The sequence below is a fragment of the Typopeltis vanoorti genome, chromosome 15, assembly GCF_054136105.1.
Source record: "Typopeltis vanoorti isolate ZY-2024b chromosome 15, IOZ_Tvanoo_1.0, whole genome shotgun sequence".
NCBI lineage: Eukaryota > Metazoa > Arthropoda > Arachnida > Uropygi > Thelyphonidae > Typopeltis > Typopeltis vanoorti.
The window spans coordinates 104405156-104426076 of record NC_143563.1 but is presented as its reverse complement, the minus strand read 5'-3'; the positions used below and the strand labels follow the sequence as shown (position 1 = coordinate 104426076).

At 36.2% G+C, this 20921-nt stretch overlaps 1 protein-coding gene across 1 annotated transcript in view; it reads right to left on the bottom strand.

Annotated features, from left to right (window-relative positions):
• The window catches only part of LOC150099051 (neuron navigator 2-like), a 636174-nt gene that overhangs the window by 544555 nt on the left and 70698 nt on the right, over positions 1–20921 (bottom strand). Inside the window, exons 2-4 of the mRNA XM_090405801.1 lie at positions 17685–17778; positions 13504–13626; positions 9935–9987 (exon numbers count right to left, since the gene is read on the bottom strand). Of these exons, the coding sequence (XP_090261927.1) occupies positions 9935–9987; positions 13504–13626; positions 17685–17778 (270 nt within the window). The remainder of the gene's footprint in view (positions 1–9934; positions 9988–13503; positions 13627–17684; positions 17779–20921) is intronic.

Sequence of the window (20921 nt, the reverse complement as noted above, 5' to 3'; positions counted from 1 at the left end):
TACTAGAGCTTGTGCAGCAGAAAGGACACGTGTCCCTGTGTTGTCGTTCTCCTCTCCACTGAAGCTCCCACCGTCTTCTCAGAAGAGGAAATTTAGATTAATTTGTCATATTGCCAAGTCTCGACACTCTAATCTGGTGACACCACAGGAGCTGTTTACGATTTCCTCCTAAAGCGTGTTGGTTTGCTAATACGATAACGACTACTGGATCTCGAACTTAATTCGTACAGTGCAAGTTAATTCAGGGTGATTTAGGTTAAGCTAGTGAAATGTACTGCTTAACAATCCGATCTCAAAGGTTACCTCTGAAAGCTTTGCAGGTTTTCATTTTCTTAATATCATTTCTGTCATAATCAGTGCCACAAGAAACGAATATTAACCATTTTACGGTATCTCATTATACTAAATAGTTTATTACTGCTGACCCAGTCCAATCAAATATATTGCTTATACTTTTATTAATTAGCGATCTCTAAGTTTTACACAAATTATTAAAAAAAATTGTCTTAAAACGAATATTAAACGAATAGTTTCTTGTCTGAACAAACTAATTGAATAAATTCCTTGTATAGTCAAACGCATCTTTTTAACCAACCACACTTCATTAATTGTCAATACAGTTACTAAAAGAATCGGTGGTAGTTATTTTTAATTTTCATAGCGTGGCTAATATGTTTTTTTATTTATATTGGAAATGCCATATAATTCTCTGAGAACTAAACCAAAGAAGAGTGTCTGAATCCCACCCACCAAAGGTTCATCGTCATGCCTATCAAGGATTTAGGCCTAGAGTGGCCTGTTCCGGCCTTAGAAGTCATCGTTGAATCCCTTGTTTTCTTTTTCTTAATGGTTTGTAATTTAAGGCTTGTTTCGGTAATCTTTCTGTTTTCATTCTTTGAACGTGTTCCATTCATTTATGTTTATATTTCTTTATTTGTTCTATTACTGATTCCAGGTTTAATTCTTTCATAATTTCTTCATTTCTTTTGTGATCAAATAGGGTATACTTTGCAGTTTTTCTCATAAACTTCATTTCTGTTGTTATTAATCTTTGTTTCTTTTTGTTTTATTGTGCAGATTTCGCTTCCATATATTAAGATTGGTAGGGCTAATGTATTGTATACGTTTAGTCTGGTTTGTTTTTGAACTAGGTTCGGTTTAAATATAGAGTTAATTACAGCAGTTATTTTTAAATATTGTGCAATTTTTACGTTTATATCTTTTTCATTTTCATGTGTGATCATGCATCCTAGGTAGTTAAAGGAATTCACCTGTTCTAAGATCTTGTTATCCATTGCTATCTTAGTTCTTGCTGGATCTTGTCCTTTAAAGGCCATAGTTTTTGATTTTCTACTCCAAACTTCCAATAACGAGGGGAGGAGGGGAAGTATTCTAACACGTTGCACTGGGAAATGACATTCTTCTACCAATTAACGAAAATCACAAGAATCCCTATCCGCCGTGGAACTCTAACCAACAGTCTGTTGGTTAGGGAGTGGATAGACTAATCTCTCCACTAGCTATGGATTTTTTTTTTCTTTTTGCTATAAGACAAAAACTGCTCCCCCCCACACACACACTGCACAAATATTTCGACAAAAACCCTTTCTATTCTTCTAAGTTTAGTATTTATGATTTTTCTGATCAGATCAAGAAAACAAATTAGTAATCTAATTTTTAATTGTTCTTAATTGCGATCATAGGTATTTATTAATTATAAATTTGAACTCTTGAATATAACTGCCAAGACTATTTCCATACAAACAAATGAAAGAAATTTTATTAGCAAGACAAGGAGGGAATTTTGTGCCTCGCTGACCAATGAACAATCGGGGGCTATTTCGCTCAAATGTTATGACTGCATTACCTAAAATTTATATTTTTGAGTGCTGTAATATATTTTAACTATTAAAATGACTGAAATTTATTGCTTAAAAGTGTCTTGGCGAATAAAATTAATTACAAATCTCTCAAAAATCTGATGCAAATAGAACGCTGTCATAATATTTGGTTAACTTTGTCACCAGCCCTGAAAAGGACAAAGTCATACGTGGAAAAACAAATTTAAAAAAAGCTTTGTTGAACTATATTAATAACCAGTGGTTAAACCTACTTTTATTACTTTTATTTTACGTACACCTACAGATTGCGTAAAAAAAATAACATCATCTATCACAAGAGAATGACAAAGGAGCACGAGATGGATGAATTCTGCAACTGCTACTTTTGCTTGTTTACATCTACAGGGTGCGTTTTTACTATTCAAATGACAGAATGGCCATGGCACGTGATCTGAATAGATGGACAGATTAGGTTTCGCTAGTTTTCATTGGGAAGTACAAGAAACAAGCAGAGTAACTAGTTAGTGGCACTCAGTACGCTTCCTTTCATAGATGAATTACCATTGGTTTATAGAGAATCAAACTTCTGCTACGATGGAGGGAGGGACGGCATCGTTTTGCCTTTGACTTAAAAATAAGAAAATACCGAATGTTATCAAAAGTGTTTAATGCTAAGTGCTGATTAGTTACCAGCAATCGTTGCCGCTAACTAAACAGAGTTAGTGGCAGAGAATATTAATTGAATTGCAACTGAAATATCGCTAGTATTTCAAAATTAAATTGAGAGCGTACTTTTCAATTTAATTTCCGTGTTAATTTTCCATTAACACGATAGTCTAATTGTAATTGTCAAATCGAATGACTGTCATAAAATGTGAAAATGATAAGTATCAGATGTCTTAGCAAAACTGCATGCAAATTTAGTTAAAATACGATTTAGAAACAAAATCTGTGAAGTGAGATATAATTAAACGATATATTATATTTTCAAACATTGCATCTCTCAAATACGTTGCATGGGAGAATTAACCTCTGCTTCTTTCGCAATAAGACGGCGCAGATTGCGTCCAAGAAATGCACGGGTCATTTTGTTATCTACGAATGGCTCTTTTTTTCTAACACGTGTTTCGAATAGCGAAGTCATATTGAATTCGCTATTTTACCCGTGGGATATATCACTTCGGTATTTTACTAAGGAGCTATCGCTGAACGCGTGGGGAAAAAAAGCAAACATAAATGAAGTACTATTTGAATACAGCAAGATTATTGCTACGTGGAAGAGGACTTCAAGAATATGCTACAACAGTTGGAAAATATAGTACACGAACTTACAGTTTCTGACTTTACTCATTTGAAAAAAAATAATTATTCTGATCACATTCCTCTTAGAATAAGTGGCACACGTGAAGAGTCCATTCACAGACAAAAACAGAAGTAGTCGTAAATATATCATGTAGAGTATAGAGTAGTTTTTTTCAAATGTTTTTCTCAGTAATTCTTAAAACATTACTGCTTTAAGGTCACGAGATATTTCTTACTATATTAGTTACACATTAATTTGAGGTTAATTTGGCTCTTTCAACATGAAAAGCAACATGACATCCATGCAAAATAGCTTAATTCGTATTTCTATGTATAATATTACAATAACTCTCTTACACATACGCAGCTTGAATAGCTTACTTTGCCTTATTCCTCACAGAGACTGTGCAGGGCCACGGCTTCTTCTCCAAACTGCTCCTCGCCACATCAAGAGGCAGGTGTTTCTTAAGAGTCGAGATGCACGTCACCCGAAGTACATTGGAGCTTGTGAAAAGTGAACTACTCTCAGGACTTTCCTGCTATCGCTAATGTATATAAAGCTTTCCCGTGGTAAACTGTAACTGACATCACTGTTCGTAGAAGTGACCTCGCCTCCATGATAACCTACCATACTGTTACATACACACGTGCAGCTCAGTCACCCTGCCTCTGACCGCAACTCAATCTTTAGGGCTACTGTCGGCATCTCGCCTCCACTGCTCGGTCTACATGATCTGATGATTCAGCGCGAGCACGTGGTGCTCTTAACCCCCGCATCCATGCTCTCCCCCCCCCTCTCTGCTAAGCATTGGATTCTCAACGTGCGCTGTCATGTTCGGTGGCTTGTGGTTCTTGGCGAAGGGCAGGGGGGAACATAACACAACACATTACGATATGACTAATGAAAGGATTATGGCGTTTTAAAGAGAATGTTTAATTATGACCCTCGCACAGAACTCCACCCCCCCCTCTATGAGACTCCAGATTTCTATTTTTTTATGTGAAATCACATACGCGAGTGGGATGGTAATGTGGATCAGTGTACACACCTCTTCATATTCCATCCCACTCGTTTACTGTTCACCCTTATCATAACGACCCTCCTTATGGTGACCCAAATATTTTGGAATTGGCAAACTGATTTTGAAATTGGATAATCTTATAAAATGGCAACTAAAATTATAAACAAAGCCATTCAGTTACTCTTTTTTTCGTGATCTTCAATGTATATTGCAAAATAGAAACTGAAGTATTCGCTAACATCCAAAAAACACATCTGAGGTTAAGAAGTCATTCATGGTTAATATTGTAAATTGCAGACTGCTCAATTAAACCTTAATATAATCAATATTAAGCTATGGTTTGATAAAACTGGAGTACTATTTAATAGAAACGGTAGGAAAAACACTTGAATTGTGTGGAAACAAATAGCAGTATTTGCTTAAATTGAATAAGAAACATGGCTTATTATTTGATATCATCACGAGTCCATAATTCGTCAAACACAACTGCTATGAAAAGTAAATTATTTCCGTGGAAACGAGGTTTAATTTTCTTTGAAGTTATATTACGTAGAAACAATACTATGGGACTAGTGTATTGTCTGTTAACTGCACGTGTCCTCTAGTTGCGTTTGTCTATTTTGTTGAGGAAAATCTCGGCTTTCTAATATATATAAACCTTCAGCCTTCGTACAAAATCGGCTAACTCACACTTCAAAAATCCTCATAAAGTTTTTCTCCCATCTCAGACAAAGTTTGAATTCTGAAAGTCAAATTCGCTTTATTCGCAACTGCTCTTGCACTCAGATGTCAACTATTGACATTGTATTTTCGCTCCTACCAAGTTTTATAATTACACACTCAGTCATTGTACACTCAAATCTAGAATAACCGAGCATCTTCCAAAACATGATAATAAAGTCATCGAACATGCTTGGTATAGAGAAAATTATATAATTCCACCAAGATGAAAATTCACTGCGCAATTAATTTTCAGCATTTTTACTTCTGCGATCCACACTGAACAATTCATCAACCAGGACTAACCATGTGTCTACTGTTATCTTGACTTCGTTACTGATTCTATGCTATCGCCTCCGTAACATAGTTGGAAAAAGAGCGCCATTAGGTTGAAAAAGACGTGGGTTAAATTGTCATGAGAAAAGACATCTTCATATGGACTTTTTCAATGAAGGTGAGTTAGCAAGTGTCATACGTAGGTACAAGGGTTTTTTCTCTTCTGAATAATCGGATTTTTTTATCCCAAATGTAATGAATTCCAAGATGAAATTATCTAGAAAAAAAGAAAATGTAGTTGTGGCAGCAGCATCAAAAACTGAAAATGGAATTCTTTCGTTTATTTGTAGGAACTTTGCCAGTTGATACGAAAATGTAATGATTAATGGCTACTTTATAAGGATTTAAGATAGTGACAACCATAGCGACAAGATTAAGGTTTGATTAAAGTTTATAAAGCTGTTAACGAATAAGTTGAACTATGGAAATATTTTAACATTTTCCGAGGATTCCAGTGTTAGGCGAACACTTTTAACTTATCCCTTGGAAGTGCAGCCATTCTTTATGATATACTTCGATAAGTAAGCAGCAGATATCTTAAACAGATTCCAGGAAGTTCTATACAAATATTTGTTGCATATTAATAGGATCGTTCTTCTTTGTGGTCTGTACTTTGACACAATCCTTTTATCGCTAATGGTAGTCTGAGTATCAAGGGAGTTTTGCATAAGCTTGGCTTCCTTCCATCGGAGTTAATACCCATGAAGACTAAGTTGTAATGATGGGTTGCCTCAGTGAAACAGACCGACGAGGCACTTCAGTCGTTAGCACTTCTATGCCCTGCATTATCATGTTGGAATATCAGAACGAACTCATCGAATCATTGCCGTCAGCTTCTGCTCAGTTAATGGTGTCAGCGGGGATGAATTCTAAGTGCGTTACGCTATTCACCTCCCAGAAAACACTTCAGAGGTTTTCATCTGATAACAACAGCTCAATGTTGCGGAGATTAGTGTTTACATTCTTTTCAAGATGCCGTAGCATTCCTTCGTTATTCATATAATCATTTCTCATAGAAATCACTTCTTTTATCACCAGGTGTGAGACCGAGATCACCACTTCGCTTAGTGGAGGCCTAAAGTCTCTTGAAAAGTCAGTTTGGTTTCTGTGGCAGGATTTCAGTACTAGGTAAAAAAGAATTAATAAATATAAATGAATACAAATAAAAAAGTAATATGTTACTCCACCCATGGTACTAATGTGCTATAAGTTTGTGACTTTTCGTGGATGGGAGTTGCATAAAAACTGCTGCGCCGAATTTTGATTGTAGGAGAGCCAGATTAGTAACATGGATTACTTGAATCGCTCAAACGAGGAAGAAGAAAGATAATAAAATATTATGCATGCATTCTAGATGTTTTGTGATTATAGATCGGAGGGTTTTTTTTAGTGGAAATCAAGTCCAACTCCAGGGGCAAAAATTATTCATTACAAAATAAAAGATTTATTTTGGTTATTAATGGGGAGAAAGCCCAGTTTGATAAAGGATAGGTAGAAAGTTCCGTAGAAGATTCAGACCTGTCCCAGCTAATATGCAGCCAGCGCTCCGAGCCCGTGGGCGCTTTACAAGAGTGGCTGCTGAACATCGATATTCATTTACGAACAGCAGCCTGCTTGATGTCGCTTATCTAGCAGACAAATTAGAAAGCCTTCCCCATTGCTATTCTTCCATGCAAATATTTTATGCTTAATTGATATCCTCCATTTTGCCTTCTCTCTAAACCGAAGTCAACATCGCAACTGACGCTTTCATCACTCCTGATCAATCGTATTCGGTGCTCTCTCAGCTGGACGATTCATGTGTTAACATTTTTAATTTGGAATTTTCTGAGTGTTTGGCTTGGCTTATTATGTGGCCTTTTAGACTAACCACAATACCTTTATTATTTGCTTAGCTGACAACAATCTCAAGACATTTAAATGTGTAGGAAAAGACACAGGCATGAAATGGCATTGGGCGGAATTATACCGCACGAAATAAAGCTACGATGATAGTACTGTGTGTTCTCCGACGTTTTTGAACCGATGGGCAAATCGTTGTCTCCTCACGCACCTCGATCCAGGAGACAAATCGTTGTCTACTGGATCGAGGTGCGTGAGGAGAGCTGGAGTGTTTATCCATTTCGTTTTATTATTTTTTTATTTTTTGGGGGGAGGGGGGGGTAAATTTATATAGAACGATTTTTTTTTAATGAGAAGGAATAAGATCTCACAAAGATATGAGTCAAAAATTTGACTCATTTGTGTCAAAAGTCAGAACTACAGGATGTTCGTATTTTTATTTTATATACATCAGATTACTAGACATATCTGGTATTATACACTGCTTGTAAAGAAGTCAGCGGACACTCCCATGATGCATCGTGCCATGTAACGAGCCAAGTGTTTGTATAAATTGGACTTGATGTTCCCAAGTCAGTGCAACTGTGTCAGGATGAAATGGCTGCGAGAAAGAAATTGACTAAGTTTGAAAGAGGCATTTCGATAGAATGCCATGTTGCAGACCTATTTGTTCGGCAAATTGTTCACAAATTGGGCCATCCCAGGTCCACAATCAGTGATACCATACTGAGATGAAGTGCAAGGAGTCAACTGCAAGTGCTATTCGCAGTGGACGATCCACCACACTCACTAAAGTGATGCTACGAAGGATAATATGTAAAAACCACTATTCGCCGGCCAACACGTTGAATGTGGAGTTCTGGACTTCGACAAGAACACGAATCTGCACAAAAACATTCACAACCGAGGCTTGTAACGTGGGTATTCATGGTAGGAGCGCAATAGGTAAGCCCCACATTACCGAAACCAACATGCAGCGTCGTCTTCAGTGGTGCAGAGAGAGTGTACAGTGGGGCGTGGAAGGTTGTGTTATGGAGCGAGGAATCACGCTACACCATCGGAGCAGATGGACAAGAGGGTGGGTGTAGAGGATGCCCGCTGAACGTCTCTTACCAGAGTGCGTCACCACAACTATGAAATTCGGAGGTGGCAGTGTGATGGTATGGTCCTGGTTTGGTCTCTGACCTCTGTGTTGCCGCGAAGATGGAACTCTGAGGGGCATCTGATCATTCTGGTCAATACAATGCATCCTATTTTGTAGCGTTTTTACGGAACAGACCACTGTTTCTTTCAGCAAGACAATGCAGTGTGTCATAAGGCTGCTGCTGTAACTGCGTGGTTTGTGGACATGAACGTCACCACACTTAACTGGCCTCCACAGAGCCCTGATCTGAATCCTGTCGAACATCTGTGGGATGAGGTGGAGCGTCGGGTGAGCTCAAGGAAAGTTAGCCTCAAAACAATCCAGGACCTCATTTCATGCCTATAGGAAGAATGGTCCAATTCCCATTGATCGCTATCGTACACTTGTGGAAGGTATGCCCTGTAGGATTAGTGCAATCATTGCAGCGAAAGGAAGTATTTCATCTTATTAAGATGGACGCTATAGCTGTTTGTTCATCACACTATGGTGTCCGTTGACTTCTTTCCAAGCATCCAAATTGCATGATATCGTCAGTCTGTTGTGATAATCAAATTGTCAAGATGCAACTCACTCGTAATTTATTTTCTTCTTTTTGTGTTATCTCGCTTGGTGCAGGGGCTGCTATGTAAATATATTTTATTATTATATTTTATTAATACAATTCAGTCTATTGTGAAATAATTCACATTATAACAGAAAGAGAAATGTGTGAAGAATTATTTCAAATAACACTAGAAAATAAGAACATACTGTTAAAAATCAAACTGAAGATTCTGTAGAGTTAAAGTACATAACATGGGAATCGGAAACCACTTGAAAAAAAAAATCATCCACTGCAAATAGTACAATTACACACACAGCTTCAGAAGAGCGGATGTCATGCGCTATTTGAGGACTATCCTCTAATTAAAAGAAGGATTTTCTCCACAGTTTTGATCATACGTTTCATAAGTTTCTTTCTCCTTTGAGGTCCAAATGATCTTGGTTAATTTCAAAGCCCAGCCAACTTTTAAATTTAATTTCAACACACACACACACACACACACACACACACACACACACACACACACACACACACACACACACACACACACACACACACACACAAAGTTTCTTAGCTGAACTGTTTCAAATTGCGCAGATTGTGATAAAAATTTAACAGCAGAAAAGAAAAAAAAAGCATTGCAGTGTTAGGAATTAGGAACACAAAGTTGAAAGGATTTCATTCCCCTCCTCCCCCTTAATGATACTTTCTACTGTTTACATGGTGTCGGTTTCGGTCCATTTACAAGGAGATTTTCGTCTCACTTTCATTCTTTGGAAAATCAATAAAACACTTCAAACTTATCTTGAAGTTTATTAAGAACAACTTGTACTTTAACCAGCGACGGCGATGTAGTAGATCGATAAAGAAAATGAATGACTTTGCGTGTCATAATCATATACTTTCGCGTTTCGAGGAGACGATTTGAAATCGAATTCACTTGTGGATCTTTTAAGGAAAATCGTTACAATTTTAATTCTTAAATGTTTCAGATATTAATTCTTAAACATTTGCAATACTAACTTTATACTGAAGTATTAATATTTGCTATGTGTCGCTACGTCCTCAGGATGTGACCATCACTCTGTTCCAAGTTGATCTGCATTACCGAATCAAAGATTTCTCTTTCGATAAACGAAATTAAAGATAATAAAAATATTTCATTCTGGTTTATAATACTTACCATTGGAGAAGGCACCTTGGTTTTTCTCACGATATCAGGGACTTTTGTACCAACTAAAATTAATAAGGATAATAAAAATAAATAAATAATGTAAACGTACATACACAAGGTATTAAATATCGTTTAATATAAGATGAAATATAATTAGAGATCATCTATTTACATACGCATATGAACACTTTACTGGGTTGGAGTACCACAGGTACTCTAACCCAGTAGTACAGTATCACCTTAGCACTCAGAACACTTGAACTCTTAGGGGAATGGAGTCCACGAGGTGCCGAAAAGCTCCACAGGGATGCTCACAAGTAGCTCATTCCACCTCGGCTTGTGATGCTCAATTCGGTTGCAATTCACTGATTGAAAAACCCAGTGAGATATTGCAAAAGCCACCCCCCACCATGCTCCTGGAACTATTCCCGAGCGACCTGTGGCTCCTGAAATTTCGCACTCTCCTACTGAAACTGAACGCCAAGAGATGGATAAATGTTTGGCTCAAGATGCGCCTCTATCTGTATCAGGTAACGTTTACCGACGATATTCTCCAGACTGCAGTGTTGCCTCCTGAGACGATTAATCCACTGATTCGTGCTATTGTCGCTATATTCTGGCCTAACCATTAACGGGTAATGCAACTGATCGCACAAAGCTATCTCTCGCTATTGCTCAAGTGTCCAGTGTTTCGTACAAGCAACTGCCTGTTTTTAGCTGATAAGAGATGCGAGAAGTCAGCAGGCCCATTTGTTAGACGTCACGATTCTTATAATATTCCATCGCTTTCTAATACGAACCAGACGTCTTCCCATCAATAGGACTGTAGGCGGCTGGATGTTTTCTTGCTGTTGGATCACTCTCGGTACGCTCTTCACGATGTACTGTGCGAACATCTCAGTTTAAGGACTGGAACTGCTGTGATGCTTGGAACGACTGATCTGGTATTTGACTGTTATTGAGCCACTTCGATTACAGACTTATGACCTACAGTCCTATTCAAATAAGCCACATCCCATAGAATTTCGAAGAATATTTTTCAACCTGTGGTCTATAACTTACACAGATACATGACATTGTCCTGACTATGCGGTTGGGTTTCATGAGCAATTGAGATATCCAATATGCTGACAACTCTGTATATAATTGATGATATACTCCCATTTATTTTACATTAATATATTGCGGAGTGTCGAATTAATACTCACGAAACAGTAGTTATTATATATATATATATATATATATATATATATATATATATATATATATATATATATATATATATATATAGAGAGAGAGAGAGAGAGAGAGAGAGAGAGAGAGTTTTTAACTTAGGTATATTATGTATTCAAGATACCAAGTAATTTTATATATACCTAAGTTAAAAACTCTCTCTCTCTCTCTCTCTATATATATATATATAGAGAGAGAGAGAGAGAGTTTTTAACTAAGGTATATAAAATTACTTGGTATCTTGAATACATAATATACCTAAGTTAAAAACTCTCTCTCTCTCTCTCTATATATATATATATAGAGAGAGAGTTTTTAACATAGGTATATTATGTATTCAAGATACCAGGTAATTTTATATAAACTTGGTTTTTAATCCTATTTCCCAAGTGAGCAAACAGAGAAGTAAGTCAAGTTTGCGCCTGCACGTTTGCTTATATATATATATATATATATATATATATATATATATATATATATAAAACAGCATATTCGGTAGTTTGTAATTAACAGTTTGAAACGTAGATACAGGCTAAGGAAAACGATTTTCTACAACTCCCTTTTGCTTGACAGAAGGCAAGATGGCGACCATTCGGAAAACTGGAGAAATTTGTTCTAGAATTATTAATTACTTTGGGTCAGCTGGACTGAATCTCATAAATGACTATCTGGTAAACAAATCTGTTGTTTATATAAGGGCGGCAGAGGGACAATTAACGGTAGTTATTACTTACTGTGTTATTATTTAATAGAAAAAATGCAAGACCACAAACCTTTCACTATTGCAACCTTCCCTTCTTAATTTCTTGGGCAGTTTCACACATGTCTTTGCTCTTAGGCGAACCAGATGCATATATGGTAATATAATCCGTTATAAATAAATAAAATAAAACTTTCACCCCTGTGCGATATGTCTAACTGTCACTTTTTACCATCTGGTCATACTTTTGATTCTCAGTCTTTGCTTTTTTAATTTGTCCCGTGTGTCAACTCAGAGTCACGAATTGCTTATAGAATAAATAAAATAATTTATATCTTGACTGCTTTTTGTGTTTAGTGGAGATCTGCATGGGAATTTGCGGTTTCTAAGTTATAAAGATGAAACAGGATTTTACTTTAAACATGTGCGTGCGTGTGTGTGTGTGTGAGAGAGGAAACTTAAGAGTTTGCATTTGAAATGTTTTGTTACACTGGATTCCAGTGTGAGAAGTGTATGCTCCCTTTTTCTAAGTTTCATGAAAAACAAATTTTCTAGGTTAATCAGAAACGTTATCCTCCCCCTCCCCCAGTATACAAATAATTCGGCATGACTAGTTTCAAAAATTTATGAATAAAATTGACTTCTCTTCATACGTATTGGTATAACGTTGACATATTGGTATAACGAAAATTGTCAATTGTTTAGTTGTGTCGAGGACCTGCAACTCGAACTGTATTAAATTTTGATAAAAAGGTTATCATATTCTCAGTGAGGAACATCGCTATCAAAATGTCGTTCACAAAAAAAATTTATTGAGAATCGAAAGGAAATTTAGCGAAAACAACAATTTAACCACATGAACAAATCTGACTTCTCAGGCTTCTGTGAATTAGGGACGTATCACTTTTTTTTTTTAACCGGTATTAATTTCATTCCATGGAAAAAAGTTAATCGAAAGGCAGTTCCATAGAAAAAAGAATTCGTCAAAGTAGTTCACCGAAAACACAATTTATCGAAAGGCAATTTCATTCAAAAAAAAAAAAAAAAAAAAGAATAGATTTAAAAACTAAAGTGACAAATAATTACAATAATAGTTTTATAATAATGAAAAGTTGGTAAATGTACACATTATAGAATGTTGTTCTAAAATAAACAAAGTAATTATTAAAAGCTCGATGATCATCTACGTGTTAGCAGTTTTCCTGAAAACATATTTAGCAAGAAAGTAATCGTTTCGATGAATTATAATAACACTTAAACGAAAATTATCGGTTAATTTTTTACGATGAATTGTTTGGTGAATTATTTATTCGGTTAACTGGCTTTTGGCTTATTGCTATTCGAAAAGCTTTTTCGATTAACTCTTTTAGATGAATTTTCATCTAAAAGAGTTAATTCATCCATGGAATCTTTTGGAAGGAAATTCATTAGAATTAAATGAAAAGGAGAACTAATATTTCGAATTCTGAAAAGTGAGATATTAAATATGAAAATATTTGCTGTTAGTTCTCAGATTTTTTTTTTTCTATTTTCAGGTTGGCTAAGAATGGTTTAACTTAAATCAATTTACTAGCTGATTCACAGTTTTAATATTCTATTATCACAAACAATTTTATCTTAAGAGGTATATGTTATTAGCACTTACTGACTGCTTCAATGACGTCAGCCAAAATTATTCCATCGGTAATATCAGCCTGGAGATCTTGAATATACCTTTTAAAGCGTCCTCTCTCCAGATAATGATTTGCCCAATCGGTGTAGATCTGAAAAAGAAAGATCCGTATTTTATTTATTTTTAATGTGAATAATACTCAAGAAAGTTAAGCCAATAGCACATTAATAGCGTGAATTGGGCTGAATTAGGAAATAATAATAATAATAATAAAATGTGAAAAATTGTGGCTACTTCATTGTCTGTGAAAAAATTTCATTGATCTGTTGATAAGACGTGCACGCACACACAGAATTATCCATGTGTGTGTGTGTGTGTGTGTAAATATTCAGATATTTATAATCCCAGCAGAGAATGGCCATGGAGTAATTCTGCTGATTAGTGCTCAAGCAATTAAAATTTATTTAATTCAATTATATATATATACGGCGTGCTCCTCTGCTTCTAACGCTCCCCAGCCCTCGCCTCCACCCTTTTCGGAGACCCAACCGTCGATTTTTGCTTCCTCGGGTATTACGCTTGAGCCTAAGTCCCCCTTTCGGACCGCAATTTCCTTCAATTTCAGCGAGAATGCCTGCGGCATCTTCGCTCTTGATTGGCTTTATCTAGAAATCTGCAATGAAGTGGAACTTCGAGATTCATATATTACTTAACCTTTAACCGTTATTTAAAAATTCACAATAATAACTAATAGCATTTTTTCCCCACCGCAACTTACGTTACTCCACAGTTACCTCTTGGCCTTCAAAAACGGAAATAAAAACTATTGCGTGATTAGAGAGCAAAATATTCCAAATATTCTAAACTGTGGATTTGTTTCCGAAATAAGACTAGATTATTACTGCGTAAATCTTGCCTTTTTGAAAAAGGTGAAAATATTGAAAGAAAATAGAAAAACAGAAGAAAATACAATCAATCTTAATGACATTTAGATCCAGTTTTATTTTCAGGAAATGAATATTGTCATCAGCAATCGCATTGATTTGCATCTCTTCTGTGGCTGAGGTTGGACCCGTAATTTTTGCCAGTAGTGTATACAGTTATTACAAAATGTTAAGTATTTGTTTTAACTGATCGCTTATTAATTAACATTAACAATTAACGCATTAACAAGTGATCAGTAAATGTATTTACCTACGAAATGCAGGTAAATTTTTGTAAAACTAAAACAATGGCAATAGAAATGCAAAACACCTTAGTAAGTGGAAGGAAAACTGTAACAGGTTAGAAACTTAATTACTTAGACACGTTAATCACAAACAGTTATGAAGAAACTATCAAACACAGAATAAATCTATGTTGGACTACTATGACCCAATTTTCAAATATATGGAAGGATACACATCTCTCCAAAGAGCTTAAAATCAAAGTATGTAGCTCAATGTTACTCGTCATAGTTCTTTATTGTGCCATTGGGTTATCAAGCGAACGGAAAAACAAAGAATGAAAACAGACTTTGAAAACAAGTGCTTGAGAAAAGTAAATAAAACAGCATGGACTGAAATGAAAACCAATCAGAAGATCAGAGTAGGATTACGCTACAATATTTCAATGATAACTGGAATCAGAGAAAAACAGTTAGTGGTATGGACATATGTACTGAATGCGCACTAGAAGATTTCCTCAAATTCTCCAAAAACAGATGAGTACAAGAAAAAATGCCACCGTAGAACTATTGTTTGAACTGTAACATATTTAAATAACATGACCCGCCTGAGGCAAATGGGGAAGACAATGACGAAAGAACAACATGCATACTTTATTTATTTATTTTCCTTTTTTTTTAATTGGGACTTGACTATAGTATTTCATCTTAAAGGCGGGTATATCAATAGTTACTATCGATTTAACTGTGTATTTTGAAAACAAGTCAGTTTTCATAGCACGGATTTTCGAAGTTCTGGATGGCTTTCCTGTGCTAGCATGCGGTATGCTAGTATGAATTTGGGAGTGTATACTAATCTAGCAAACAAAACACAATCCTATATTACACTACCAAACCGGTCTTCAAAGCTACATTAGAAATACGAATAAGACGTTTACATAATGACAAGGGTTCAGCGCATGCTCTGTGGTTACTGTCTAGACAAATAAAACAGTTGTTCATGTGCAGTATGGTTTTATCTCCACGTTCTTCTGTCCGAAAAATTTCCCACGATAAATTCCCATCGATTCATGTTAGCTATATGTAAGAAGAAAATAACAGTAGCAAAACTAGGAACAAATATTCTCCTTCGCCTGTCTAAATACTTCTTTTTTGTCTTCAGGATGATCCGTAGTCATACTCAGACAGATTTCGTATGGCTCATCACAAGATGTAATCCTGCGCTGTTATGCTACTGTAGAACCAGACGCTGATCGTGTAATTTTACGCGTTGATCAATCGGTTTTATGACTGTACACGAGTCATAAGAAACCTCTCTTATCACTCACAGCCAATAAGACGGACCTTGAAATAATTCCTTTTTTCTACTGCTATCACCGATCTCCTAATCTAAGAGACAAGTGCACGTGCACACTTTCTTATTGTAAACAAACTTTCTTAAAGCTACCAACTGTTGTTACTCAAGTTGAAGGACGGACACTTGCCTTTTTCTTTTCTTAAGTCGACCTCGAAATCACGGTCATAGTAAGTACGGATTTTGCTGCTTAAAACGAATTCCAAGTTTTAAATGATTCTACGTAGCCTGAACATAAAATGTCATTAAGATAAGTATTATGGACTTGGCTGTCTTTGAATGATGTACCGAAAAGAAAGAAGAAAAAATCTGAAATCCGTTCACATTGACATTGTTACATTGACAGTTAACATTGTTTCTTCTAATATTGCAGCAACTTTTATAATACAAAATGAATTAGATTCGGTTTCCATTATAATCTGGAAAACAAAAAAACTTTTAGCAGCAGAGCAGCACTCCGTCTTAAATTTATATCAGGCTGGTAGTTTTACATTACTGATGATGCAAACTGATGTTATGATGGCGGGCAGGGGCGAATGCTGGTCTTGAAATTCACGCTTGCTCTTGTTAGGGAGTGAGAGGTGTGATTGAAGTCTGATTAAAACTATATATTTAGAAATTTATGTACATTTAATCATACAAATACAACATTTATTTTACAAATGATATTCTATCTTTTTCAATTTAGCTACTTGAATACAAATTCTACCCTACGGTTCTTCTTTATGAACTGGTCAATAACATTGTCATAAAAAGTTGGTTGTAACTTAATTTTCCCAAGCAACACGCACACTTGTAAAGGCTGGCTGAAGCTCACTGGCTAGAGCTACTTTGACTGCGTATGGCCTGTGTTTAAGACGACGTGAAGGGAGCAGTATGCGCGCGCATGAAATCACAATGCTGCGGCCAGGACCTGGAAGCTGACAACCGAGCAAGCCAAGGCAGCTTTGACTAGACAAGCAAGCATCAATTATTGCTGCGCAAGCTTAAGACGTCTTCTGTCTACAAAAAAAAAAAAAAAAAAAAAAAACCTAAATGGAATGCTTATAAATGCATGCATTTATTAACAAATAAATATTACTTCTTTCTCAAGTAATGAGCTTGCGCAGCAAGCATGGAAAATTCGCCCCTGATGGCGGTAATTAAAGTTAAGTGCGTTATTCGGACTGGTTTGCGTATCGTCGTAGGATGAGCTAGATCAGCCATTATCTTTGCCGTAGCCTTAACTTCTTAACTTTAAATTTCCCAAATACTTTTCATTTGAACTTGACTTATGGTTAGGTCTCGATGTATATAAATCAAGTCAAATGAAAAGAATGAAGGCACAGCATCTGCAAAATAAATAAACAAAACCGCTTTCACTTTTTTTTATAGTAAGAAATTTCAGAAGTACATTATTCTTCGATTTGTGTACGACAGTCAGAAACTCAACGTGAAAAATATGAGCTATTCTTCACACGTGGATGTTTATCCAATAAAAATCTCAATCTGTCGAATTTAAGTGGACGGTCTCTCTCTCTCTCTCTCTCTCTCTCTCTCTCTCTTTGTGTAGGTCAGCGAGCGAAGTTTACTCCGTGTGCTGCGTAACTTCACAACTAGGAAACAAACTCGCTTCAGCCAGCAATTGAAGAACCCACCGTGGCTGTACGACGCACAGATTTAGCAGCGATCGCATCGATTTGTTACCAAGCAATGTCACTGTACCCTGTGGTCTGGGGGAGGGGGGGGACGAATTTTCCGAGCAGGAAGAGCGTACGCAGTTTCTGTTTATACAGTCTTGTCCGTGCAGCTATTTTAGGTACTGAGCCTTAGGACCAGGCTCTAATGTAGAGCACGTTGAGGAAAAACACCCCAGAGATATTTTTTACGTGGTCACTTAGTCTACATCAAAGCAATTAATGCAAATATAGACTCGAGTTCCATTTCACTGACTGCGTTGCACCACCCATCTATTTAGTAGAATAAAAACTTAAATATTAATTAGTAAGTGATAACTGTACAATAACAAACCTCTGGGAAAAATATGCAACGTATTTTTGTTAATAGAAATAAGGACTTCGCCACTTTACGATACTATAAAGTGAGACACTGGTGGCGAACACAAAGGAAGGGAAAGAAATTAGAGTACCTAAATCGTTATTTAGAAGCTCCTAATGCACTAAGAAAGGTTTGTTATAATTACAACTCATAACTTGAGGAATTGACTTCATTCCTGAATGCCGAGTCATTTTTTCCCCTTCCATAGCAAGTTCCAGGAATGAATCATTGTATGATTGAAAGTAGATTGAACAAACATTGAGGTAGGATTCCTCTCCACTGATGTATGAACAATATTCATTTGGGTTTTTGTTCATATTAAAGAATAATTTAAAGATTGACTTGGTTGTTTATCTATCTAATCGCTAGACTTACTTGCGTGTGGAAATGTAGCAGTAGGCAATTGCTAATTTATTACTCTGTTGTAGGACCTTAAAGTTAGTGAATTCAGAAATGAAGTTTATTGTCTACCAGGTTTCGCTTTCATCGCGTGCTATTTTATGTCAGCCCCTCTCAACAAAGGTTTGCAAATCTTTTCATACCACCTTAGAGCATGACGGTATCACTTCAGACGATGAAAAGTATCTACAATTAGATTTTTTAAATTTGTTTTCTTTAATTCCTACTTCACAATGGGATCACTTAAGTGTCAGAGTTAGATGAATGGGAGGAGATCTCCACATAGCCAGAGAGCGGACCAGAAGCTTCGGACCCAACATTCAAACTTATCATTCCGTAGTTTACACCACACACGCAGATCTGATCAAATGTTATGCTGCTTGGTGCATCGCTCAGTTAAACAAGACACCCTGCTCTTTTCATTACAGAACATGGGAGAATACCGAAACGTCACCTGCTGGAACGATCTGAATTAAACACAAGTGTCATCACGTAAGAAGTTTCTACGCAAAATTGATCGAGCTAGTGGAGGAATTATAGAAATACCATATAATCGTTGATTTTATCGAAATACTTTTCAATAATAGTTATGATAATTTATTCAAACAAAAGAGAATCGGATAGGGTCGCTATAGTAACTGAATACAAAACCTTAAAACCTCAACTAATTTCCAACGAATAAACCCGAATGACTTATTTCTGCATACGGTCCCATGAAGAAAACAGTAATAAAAAAGTAAAAATTGCAATGGAAGAAGACAAAGAAAAAGAAAAGCTATGGGGACCTAGACAGGAGAGTAGAATATGAATTATTAGCAGACGTAATTTAGAAGGAAAGTGGAGTTAAACCTGATTATAAACTCATAACTTTATGAAGGATGATATTATACTCGTAAATAAATCCTATCTAATTCACGATTAACGAAATTAAATAAATGCCGTAAAAAATTTGATATGAAATTCAGCAATAAACAGAATGGGAGAGGAACGGTTTTGCAGAATAGATGTATGATGGCAAGGTGAAATCTTAGGTCTTACAAAACAAAAGTCTAATACTTGACAAATAAATACATAAATTCAGATAAACATATCTTGAAAGTAAATAAAGTAAACTTCCTTATGAGGCACTTTCACAGTATCCTGTATATCTCCTGAGGGCATACATCAGGAAATAAGAAATATTTACAAAACTGGGAGTAGTTTTACAAGTTTCCTTTAGCAGTCTCTCGATAGATCAAGAAAAACGGTAACAATTTTTTTTTAAATTTCGTATGGGGTTACCCCTTTCCTCCCCTGTCCCTTAGGGCGGGTTGAGCCCTCCTGATGAGGGATTAAGTATATTTTATGACTGTAATCCGTGTGTGTTCACGGGGCCAGTTTGCCTGTTCTGAGAGACGAAAAACCCTCCACCTCCATATGAGACCGGCTAACTCACATTTAGTCGAAAGAAACCAGATGAAGGTTCCTCACATCACTGACGTAAATGAAATCCAGGTCTTTCCGACCAAAGGGCTTCGTCTATACTGACTGAGCTACGGAGGCTTAGGTAACGAATTAGATATGAATTAGAAATGGATAAGAGATCCCTTATGTTGAAAAGGAGTTTTATTAGGTCTTCATGCTGCGATTTTGTTCTGGAAACAGAATAACCGAAGCATTAACACTTGGATTTCCGCAAATAGAACAGAATGTAGGCATCGGTTTGATATTTGATTCAGAAATATTTACATCCCTTGGATTAAATTTTAACAATTTATATACCAATAAAGTAACCACTTCACTTTAATAATGAAAAACTGAAAGTACTCGTAGCTACCCAATAGTAGATATTAAAAAGCAAAATTTCTTCAGAAGATGCAAAACTCAATTGGAAAGAGACACGATTTCAAATTTTGTCTTTCCTGAAATTTCCTAGTTTGAACTGTGAAGATTATACAACGCGCGCTCTACTCAGAGACAACTTTAAATGCCTTTCATTTAGCATATTTAATACGTTACAATATAAAGTTAAAATAATCTGAAAACTGCCAATGTATTAAACTGTTAACTACAGTATGTACCGGTACATGTGGCTCGTTTGCCAATGACTTGTATTTGCCGTGTCGTTTTGAGTTGCATGTCTTCGATATCTTCGAATTCTTTTCTTTTAGGACGCTTTCTCAGCCTGGGGAAAAGAAACACGTTCGCAGGGAGTTCTGAGCATGAAAGTGCTCAGAGGTACCAGACCATTCATCAAAGCTCAAAACGAATGAGTATTTCCTTCATTTGTCTTAGGTCCAGAATCTGTGTTGTGAAATGTCAAAGTCATATTCAACGTCGCAGCAATACGATGATGGAATGCTTCATTCACATCACCGTAAGAATCGACCAGCGTAGTGACGGAGGGTGATCTTTATTCAGTTTTAATGAAACCCTTAGACAAAGTGAGATTTACCTCTGAGGTCGACGTTCTTGTCCGCAGGAGGGTATTAAAATTCTCTAAACCCTGCCACAAAC